This window comes from Martes martes, assembly GCF_963455335.1.
Source record: "Martes martes genome assembly, chromosome: 9".
NCBI classification, from domain to species: Eukaryota; Metazoa; Chordata; class Mammalia; order Carnivora; family Mustelidae; genus Martes; species Martes martes.
The window spans coordinates 4,288,829-4,298,805 of record NC_137896.1 but is presented as its reverse complement, the minus strand read 5'-3'; the positions used below and the strand labels follow the sequence as shown (position 1 = coordinate 4,298,805).

The following is a 9,977-nucleotide window of genomic DNA, read 5'->3' as shown; positions in this document are numbered from 1 at the left end:
TTAAGTTCTGAGATGCAAGGAGAAAAGATGGGCAAAGAAATGGGTAACTGTGTGGTTACATCTAAACTAACATCAATCATATAAATCAATACAATAATGACTCATGAGATGAAAAGATTAAACCTGAAATACACCGTAATTAAGGCATATAGTTTGGGGGATGGGTGTTTAGAGGTAAAGAGTCCCAAAGCCCTTGTATTTTAAGGAAGCATGGTAAAGACATTTTAAAAATTGGACTTTCATAAGTACATCGCAATTTCTATGGTAATCATGAAAACAACAGAGATGGTGTATAAGAGGAAGAAAAGAGAACGAGGGAAAAAAAAATCAGCCCTAAGGAAGAAAGGAGAGGAGAAAGAAAAAAAAAAAGGCATGGCAAATAGCACAAAATAAGGTGGTAGAAATAAATGCAGACATATTAGTAAATATAATAAGTGTAAATGTACCAAATGCTCTAGCTAAAAGACAAAGATTATCTTTAAAAAACATTTATTATGAATAAAATCAAGTATACTGAAAAGTAGAAAGAATAGGACAAAGAATACCCAGATGCCAACCACAGTAGAGTCAACATTAACTACCCACTGTTTGTTTTCTCTCTATAGATGTGTAGGAGATGATTAGAGCACATGTATTTTTAAAAATATTTATTTATTTATTTGAAGGAAAGAGAGAGAGAGCAAAGGAGAACGCGCAAACACGCAAACACACACTAGATGGGGGGAGGTGCAAGGGAGCGGGGGCTCCGCGTCATGAATCTGAGATACCACCTGAGCTGAAATCAAGAGTTGGTCACTTCACCGCTGAGCCACCCAGACTCCCCTTAAGAATACACACTTTGTGTAGCAAACATTACATAATGACATAATATTTAAGCAGCAATAATGATGTAATGTTCACTTTGGAGGCCAGGCAGATTTGGATTCCCAGCAATTTTTAATTACAGTTTATTTGTGTGGTTATTTTTTCAGAGGCTGGATCTCCAGCAGGCTCTAGTGAGAGGATGGGAACCAGGTCATTTCTCTGATCATTGTATTTGTAAATGTTTGTTGCGTGGATGGGTAAAGGATGCAGCATAGTGCTTGCTACATAGTAAACATTTGATAGAGAGTAGCTTTCATTACATTCGATGGTACTATTACTGAAAGCGTCCAGCAGAGTGGCACAAAAGCAGCAAGAAATAATTGGTAGCTTCCTGTGTATTTATTGTTTATCACACGTCACATTGCCTAGCACACACCATTCACTTATAAACATGCTTATGATAAAACTTTATCATTCACAGTCTCTGCCAGTGCCTGGCACTACATAAGCAAGGGCAACGTGGAATTTTCTTCTTTTTATTATTATTGACTAAAGCACTTTAACAATGGCTGGCCCCCACGGTCCCTGAGTAAACAACCTTTGCGACGACTGTCCTCGCTTCTGAGCATCCCGGACGGCCCCGCCTCCAGACCGGCACGACGCCCCGCCCCCTGCCACCCGGTAGCCCCGCCCTTCGGCCCGCGCCGCGCCTGCGCAGAGCTCCGGGAGGGAGCTCCGCGCGCGCAGCTTCCCGCCGCCCGAACGCGCGCAGGGCCGAGCCGGCCAGCCCGCTGCGTGCGTGCGTGCGTGCGTCGCTGCGTGCGTGCGTGCGTGCCGTGCGCTCGCCGGGCACCGCGGCCTCGCCCTCGCCCTCCGCCCCTGCGCCTGCACCGCGTAGGCCGTCCCCCCCCCCCGCGCGCACCCCGTAGACGACCCCCGCCCGCGTCCCGGCCGGCCCCCCCTTTCCAGATTTAAAGGGGGCGCAGCATTAACGCCTCCTGCCTCAGGTGACCTCTCAGGGGGTCCCCCCGGCAGAGGTGCCCCGCCGCTGAGGAACATGGCGAAGGTGGAGCAGGTCCTGAGCCTCGAGCCGCAGCACGAGCTCAAATTCCGAGGTAAGCCGGAGGCCCGCCATGTTCGGCCGCGGGCCCGGCCCGGTCGCCCCGCGCCCCCGCCCGCGCTCTCAGGCACCGGCGGCGCGGCGGTGACGTGGGTGCCCGCCCGGCCCGCGGTCCCCGCCCCGCCCGACGGCGCGCCCGCCCCGCGCTCCGAGCCCGTCGGGCCGCCGGGCGTCCTGGGCCCGCGCCTCGCCCCGAGGCTCCCCGCGCGCGCCCGGCCCTCGAGGCCCTGGGCGCGGTCACCGTCCAGCCCGGGGTGGGGGGGCGTCCTCGGGCCGAGCTCACGCCGCCCTCCGCGGGGCCGCCCCGGAGCCGCCTCCTCCGGGCGGCCGGGCGGCGGACACCTGCAGTCGTCCCCCGTCACACCTGTGTTCCGCGGCGGCGGGGCACTCACGCCACTCAAAGGACCGTTTTACGCACTTGTTTACTGCGTTCCTGCAGGAGAAGGGAAACTCCATGAGGACAGGACCTGGCCGTTGGTCTGCCGGGTGCCCAGCACACTTCAGGAGCCCAGTGAACGTCTGCTGCACAAGCGAATGGAAGCGCTCCCGCAGCTGTGATGGGACAGGGCTTTGCTTGCCTTCTGCTGGCCTCCTGGTGCCCGTGGCCCACTTTTGTGCGGCTGGGACATGCGGGGGGCCGCCGGGGCGGAGGTCCTTCCCCCTGCCAGAGCAGCCTGGACCCAGGCCCGGCCCAGTGCGCCACGTGTGCTGGTGGCAAGCCAGGGCCCTCCGGGAAGTGCGGTTTTATACTTTTTATGGGTTTTCTCCCCTGCCTTCCCCACTGAAGTAAGTGCAAGCGTCAAGGGGCAGTGGGGACCACGTCAGACTTTCCCAGTCCTTTAAAAACGTCTTGAGTAACCGTGTAGTAGGTATGTGCTTGGCACTGGAGAGACAAGGAATGACCAAGAGACAAGTCCCCTGGCATCACAGAGTTTACCTTCTCATGGGGGAGGCTGCGTAGGGGGCAGATCAGCAAAAGAGAACATTTCAGGTAGTGGTAAGTTTAGTGAAGGAAATACAACAGGTGATGCGATGAGAGTATTCCTAATGTGGGATGGCCAGGTCTCCCGGGACCACCAGCACTTGGCCCTCAGCAGGTGCTCGGTAGATGTCTGTGGGATGAGTGCTGGCCAGAGTTTATATGTATTGGCAGGAAGTAGTATAGGGTAACTTACCCAAAGTTACCCAGTTGGGAACGTGGCACATTTGAACTCAAACTTTAGGGCTCACACTCTAACAGTTATGCTGTCTGACCCCTGGGACATAATCCAGACCTGTGGCTGTCACTTTGCCTCCTGAAGTAACAATGTGAAATGCCTCCAAATGGTATAAAGAACTAAAGGTTTTCCAGTTAAAATAAAACAAACAAAAAACCCCCACAGACCTAACCAGATTGTAGTTCTATGACAGTACTTTGGCTTGGGTGATGTTCTCATGGCCTTCTGGTAGAGCAGCCAGCCTGGAAAAGGAATCCAGGTAGCGAAAGTGAGGGTAGAGGGCGACGGTTTCCATTTGAATTGCCCGATGTTCTCTATCCCAGAAGCATGGTTGAGCTACTCCTGAGTACTGGCAACTTTCATTCATTTAGTTCACAAACATTTACTGAGTGCCTGTTTCACATGTCCGATACTAGGGAAGACGGATTACATTCTCCCTCTACCCCCCACCCCAGAACTTAAGTCTCGGGAAGGAGGCACATGACAGAATCATCCAGGACAGTGCAATGATAGAGGGTAATCAGAATGCTTGGAGAGCAGTAAGAAGGTCAGTTCCTAAAAAGGTGTCATTTGAGCTGAGTTTAAAAGTCAAAGGAAACAGACTAAAAGAAGAAATGGTGGGGAGTATGTCAGGCAAAGGAAATCCCACGGATAGAGGCAAGAAGACTGAGATGACTGGGCCCCTTTGGGATGCCACTAGTAGTTCTGAACGACAGCAGCAAAGAGCGTTTGTTGGGGTTGCAAGGCAAGGTAGGAGATGAGGCCAGCCAGCAGATAGGAGTAAGATCCAAGGCCTTCTGTGCACAGACACAACCAATATCCAAGTTCAGATTGTGTTGCTTTTCCTTAGCTAGTCTTTCCTTGATTGATACCCACTCCCCCACTCACTCCCCAGTACATACACTCCTCTAATATTATTTTATGGGAAGAGGTACTGATTTGAGAAAACTAAAGTTTTTGTATCAGTTCTTTCACATAAGGATGTTTGACTTAGGGCTGACAGCTTCACTCCTCAAGGTCGTGTCATTCTTCAGTCCGTGGGGATGGAACTTGAATCTGCTTTGCCTCCTGTAGGAAGTTTTGTAGGAGTGATACTGTGGCTGTTCAGCAGCTTTGTAAGTGCACATTATTATACAGAAATTGGTGGTTGTATTTAGACAGCTGGTTTCATCATTTCAGCTCCTTTGCCTGAGGAGTAAAGCAGAGAACTGTGATCTTGCTGTCCCTGGGTTGGCCAAAGTAATGATGGCCAAAGTCACTGGATATTTTGGTAGGAAGGTGGTCCAAGAGAAGTCACGATGTCAAATTGTTGAAAGCTGTTGGCTCCTGACTTGAGAAGAGGCCTCTGCAGGCATATGTAAATTGCTTTATGAGATTGGTTTATTTGTTTCAAACTGAGCACTAAGACAAAGCAGAATAGAGGCTCAGTACTCTGGCTTGCAGTGTAGAGTTCATTCATTTTAGGATGAGAGAAGCCACGTTTAACTGATCTCTTCCAAGTTACTCAGGGTGATGACTCTGACTTCAGGTGGTTCACTTAGATGAACCAAACCTGCGAGCTAACTTGGTAAGAAGGCAATAATTAAAACGTCTAAAATAACGCAACTTACCATCCAAAGGAAAAAACTTAATTATCTTTTAAAAGGAAAAAAAGAAACATCTTTTAAATGCAGCTAAAGATGATATGGGATTATATATGTTGGATTCTTTTTCATCTTGGGCATTTTGTGTGCTTATGTTGAAGTTAAGGATGTCATGGAGGGAAAGTGAACGCAGACTTATGTGACTTTGTTCAGACTGCTAGAAGGTGCCAGGCTGTATTGTGTTAAGTATCAGAAAAGAAGCATGACCCCGTGACATTTGGCCTGGTGAAATAGTACTAGCTCTTCGGGGGGCGGGGGGCTTCTGAAAGAGTTAAAGGTCTTTGGAAACCTTTGGAAAGTTGGTTTGTCGGCGTTACTGTTTCTGTTGCTCTCACGGCTTCCGAGGCCTAGCCCGTCCCTTCCCTCGCGCCTTCCGACCCCGAGGTTCTACTTGTTGCCCAGCTCAAAGACAGCGCTCTGAGTGAGTCACTTTCAGCGCATTTTGTGTCTGTTCTTTTCTTTCTCCTCTCTGTCCGCTCCTGTCAGATTCCATCTGTGGTAAATAGTATGTCTTATGTTTTTTTGGTCATTGTCCAGGACTCAATCCTTCACGTTCTAGCACCCCCTCCTGCCCATGAAGCAGTCACGTGACGGCTCGTCACGTGAGAGTGGGCTGTCAATGTCCTCATGAGCTGATTAGTTGAGGTTTAAACCCACTGTGGACCTTTGCTTTATTCTGAGACGAACCCAGTGGCCTTCAGGACGTCTTACTGTTGGTCAGTAGGGATAGCACCAATAGACTGGTGTGGTTGATGACCACTTTGGGGAGAAAATAGGAACTCGGGGGCTGGAGACGGAGGTCAGGTTAGTGACACTCTTGTGTGTGAGGAAAGCGTGCTTGGAATCATTAGTTCACTCCCTTAAGTTAATGTGTAATTTAATATTGTTTAGGAAGCTAAAAAATATAAAACCCTACAGATAGAGTCCGTTCTGTGCAGTAATTATCTTTCAGATGCTAAGTACAGCATTAATTCCTTAGCTTTAGTGTAGCACTGATTTCCTTAACATTTCATGATCACATAGAACAGACTGTGTTTTACAGCACAACAAAATGTCAGCAGTGTGCTTAAGATTCTTTATGGTAGTGGTTTAAATCCATCCTGAATAGATTATCTTCATTTATTTAATTATTAACCAGCTTGCTCATCAAAAGCAAGTGGCATTAAACTTACTAAGCTTTAATCAAACTTAAATCTTAGATTGTACTGTTTACTTCTGAGTTTATGTTCCTGGGAGAAAAATGTGAATCAGAAGTTAACTTTCTTTTATTCACTTGTTTACTTCTCTTCTTCACAGTTAACTCCATAGGGGGAGAAATGGGTCAGTGTGGTCCTTGACAAGTATGATTGTGACATGTACCATAGTTCTCTTCATGATTGCCTGGTAGCTTTGAATTTGTGTATGATTGTGACATGTACCATAGTTCTCTTCATGATTGCCTGGTAGCTTTGAATTTGTGTGTGGCTTTATTAAAATAAGTCTGAATGGATGCTCATCAAAGGGGTGAATTCTTAAATATTATTAACACTGTTCTTTATTAAAATTATATAGCATTCTTTTTTCCAGTGCTGAGGATAAAATACTGAGAACTTCGATCCTGCGGTATTACCACTTGGTAGTTGAAAATTAGGGGAGAAGTCAAGGGAGTAAACTCTTCTGGTTATCACTTAAGTACTACCCTTGGACTCAAATTTTAAGACCTGAAACTTGAATTTTTACATAAGGGATTATCTCCAAGATTGGTTCATCCATCCCCCGTTTGTATTTGAAAAATTTGCCGTCTGGAGGATGACCATGATTTGGAACAAACGAGCACAGCTTTCAGCAAGATGATAAGAGAGACGAACACAGGGAGCGCTGAGTTCCATTAGTCAAGACAAGGTTGCCATAGAGTGTCTTTAATAAAATAAAATAAAAGCCTTCTGCACAGTTATTTTGCAGCAGGGATTGTGTTAAAAACAAAGTCACATTATGGTTTCCAGGCTTGCTTCCTCGTTTTCTGTCATTTTCGGCCCCTTTCAGGCTGTCATCAGCTTAGCACATCTAGGATTGCTTTGGCCCTTGCTCAGTGGATCTGTGCTGCCTTTGAAGTTTTTACCTGAGACCTGGGCTGCTGGCTTTACAAAAACAAGAGTTATTTAAAGAGCTTTGTTTATGGAAACAAAGTTACTGAACTTGACAGACATTTTAAGATTATTTAAAAAAAAAATCAATGTGGCAAAAAAGTATCCCTAGACCATCTCTTTTTCAGAATGTTAAATGTGTTAGCAGAAGCTGTTGATGTCTAGATACAGTGCCTTAAAGTGCTTTAGCATTTTCTGCCTTACATGGAAAAGAAAAATCATTGAGAAAATGCCATAGTTCCATGGGAAACAGTCTTGAAGTGCTTTCTTTTAATAACATTTTAGCATTAATTGCACAAAACTGTGGAAACCCCTGCTTAGAATTTTCCTTTGTCCTTTCAGAGGGTTGTCGTCAGGTTTTGACTGGTGGCTTAGTATTTCTTTTCATTAGTGTTCGATAATGTCTGCAGTTAGACCTTTGGCTTGTGTGTTTGTGTACACGGCCACCTGGGTACCTCAAGTATGGCCCGTGGGTACGCATTCCTACCCACAACTCATTGTGTGTTTGAATTAGTATGCGTGGGCAATTCGATTAGCTCCTACAACATTAGCCTATCTGTGAAGGGTGGTTAGGGAAATAAATATTTTGGAGGAGAGAGAGAGACTGTTGTTTCTGTCTTTTGGATTGCACTTTAAGGCAGTGGAGTGGACCGACCCCTGGACCATTTGCCTAGATTTGAATTGCTTGTGGTGTGGCTTGGGACCTTTAGAGCTGAGCTGCTCGGATTGTCTCTACAGGCTGGAGGGTGTGCAGAGAATGGAGTGGAATAGAAGCTGAACCGAGGGAGTGGGAGCAGAGGGCTTAGTTGTAAGCGGCCAAGTGGTAGACTCCCTCTGGGTTGGATCTGGAGTTCAGAGCAGCAGCTGTGGTGGTGTGTTGAGATTCATTTGGAAAGAAAAGGTAGGGGAAGAATGAATATTTCTAGAAGACAGATGTTTAATTTCCAGAAGGTAGTCCACAAAGTATAGGGACTGTTGTAGATGCTTTTTGTTCTTTATCTTGTTTAACCTGTGGCATAATCCTTTAAGGTCAGTTACTCAGTTGTTAGACAACTGGCCCCTGAATGAGGTTATAGTGGTACATGGGGGTGCATGGATTTAACCCTGGTGTCTAGCACCAAAGCCCATTTCTTTCCGGTATATCACTGTCATTTCTTTAGTGTAAACTTACAAAGGGGTTCATTCTTGGAGGACGAAGGCAGAGAATTCATAACCATTAAGAAAGTATTAGTTGCTGTCATTAGTTAATTAATTTAAAATTAATTTAAAAGATTTTATTTATTTGAGAGAGAGCACGTGCATGCATGCGCTGTGGGGAGGGGCAGAGGGAGAGGGAGAAGCAGACTCCCCACTGAGCAGGGAGCCTGATGTAGGGCTTGATCCCAGGACCCTGAGATAATGACCTGAGCTGAAGGTAGACGCTTAACTGACCAAGCCACCCACGCGCTCCTCTTTGTGGATTTTTTTTATGAGGGATTTTGTACCATACTCTTTTTTTTTTTTTTTTTTTTAAGATTTATTTATTTATTTGACAGACAGAGATCACAAGTAGGCAGAGAGGCAGGCAGAGAGAGAAGAGAAAGCAGGCTCTCCACGGAGCAGAAAGCCTGATGCGGGGCTCGATCCCAGGACCCTGGGATCATGACCTGAGCGGAAGGCAGAGGCTTTAACCCACTGAGCCACCCAGGTGCCCCTTGTACCATACTCTTAAAAAAGTTCATATTGATGACAAATGCTTTGGAAGCATTCTTTGGTTTACCTTGTGAATATTCACTTTTTATATCAGGTTTTGATGGTGTTTCATGATTCTGTATATTTAGAAAACATTAGCTTTCAAGTAATTTGCAGTTCTGTTATTGAGTCTTTGGATGGTGGTGTGAAATGTACGTGTGATAGGGATGTCACAGGTTTGCAGGTTTGTGAAGGGGGAATTAGAGAAGTTCAAAGGGTGTTTATGAAGGTAGGAGTATCTAACATAAATGACCTTTACGGATACCACCTTAAACTTTACAGGTAGGGCTGCAAAGCCCTTAGTCCAGAGTTTTTCCGATAGGCCCCTCTCTTCAGCAGGAAGCAAACGGCGTAAGTTAATATATTACTAGGGATTTCTCAAGTGTTGGAAGAGACTAACCCAAGATGTGTAACAAAAAGTGCTCTTTTATTCTGTATGAGGTACTCTGGACGTCCTCGTTAACCCAGGGGATAACCTGCAAACTTACGAATCCGACTGGAGGGGGTTTAGAGACAGGCATAGACGTGATGATTGTGTGCGTAACAGAAGGTCATCCAGTTGTGAATATTTTGGGTTCCTTCTTCCTTTTCCACAACTCATCCTTTGAGGTTTTCTTAATGGACAGACAACCCCTTCCTGTCCGGTGGAATAAACATGACTGATTCTGGGTTGGTCCTGTTACCGCCTACTGAAAGTTTCCTCTGGGCCAGGCATTGGGTTAGGGACTGGGGCGGAGTCCTTGCTGTTAAAGCACCCAGCTGCTAGGTGGTAGAGGGGAAGGAGACAGTGGGGACAGGACACTTATATGTTGTCCCCAGTTGGGGGCCTAGAAAAAGCTGTGTTCTTTGGGATTTCAATCTCACGGAAAGGAGACATGTGAGATGTATGACTCAGTGGGCTTATACTGTGTGCTAGGCATTTTTCTAAACTTGCTCATTTATTTAATTCTAACGACAGGCCTAGGGAGTAGACAGTTAGATTCAGGTTCATGAACCTGCATTAGAGGTGGACCTGGGTTTGGAACCAAGGTCTGTCTGACTGCAAAGCCCATGTCCTTTATCACCGTGTTGGCACCATTCTTCCCTTAAACCATGAGTGGGGGCGTGGCTGACTGGGAAGGCCCTAGATTTTCTGGTTTATTATATTGTTAGGAAGATGAAAGAAGGACTGGAAATAGGACAGTGGGTATCCAGAATAAGTGAAAGAGAAATGAGGGAAAAAGAAAGGAACGGTGCTGGACCGTAATTGTAATCCAGTAATGGTTTCTGTGGCGTCTCTGGTAGTGCTGCCACAGAGTACAGGGTTGTTCTGTAACTTGAGAGTGACTGGCTTTCCTGA

At 46.5% G+C, this 9,977-nt stretch overlaps 1 protein-coding gene across 1 annotated transcript in view; it reads left to right on the top strand.

The window, feature by feature from the left end:
• The first annotated feature begins 1,520 nt into the window (after positions 1-1,520).
• Positions 1,521-9,977, top strand: part of VAPB (VAMP associated protein B and C) — a 49,891-nt gene continuing 41,434 nt past the window's right edge. The window contains exon 1 of the mRNA XM_080812586.1: positions 1,521-1,919. Coding sequence (XP_080668712.1) covers positions 1,862-1,919 — 58 coding nt within the window. The 5' untranslated portion in view covers positions 1,521-1,861. The remainder of the gene's footprint in view (positions 1,920-9,977) is intronic.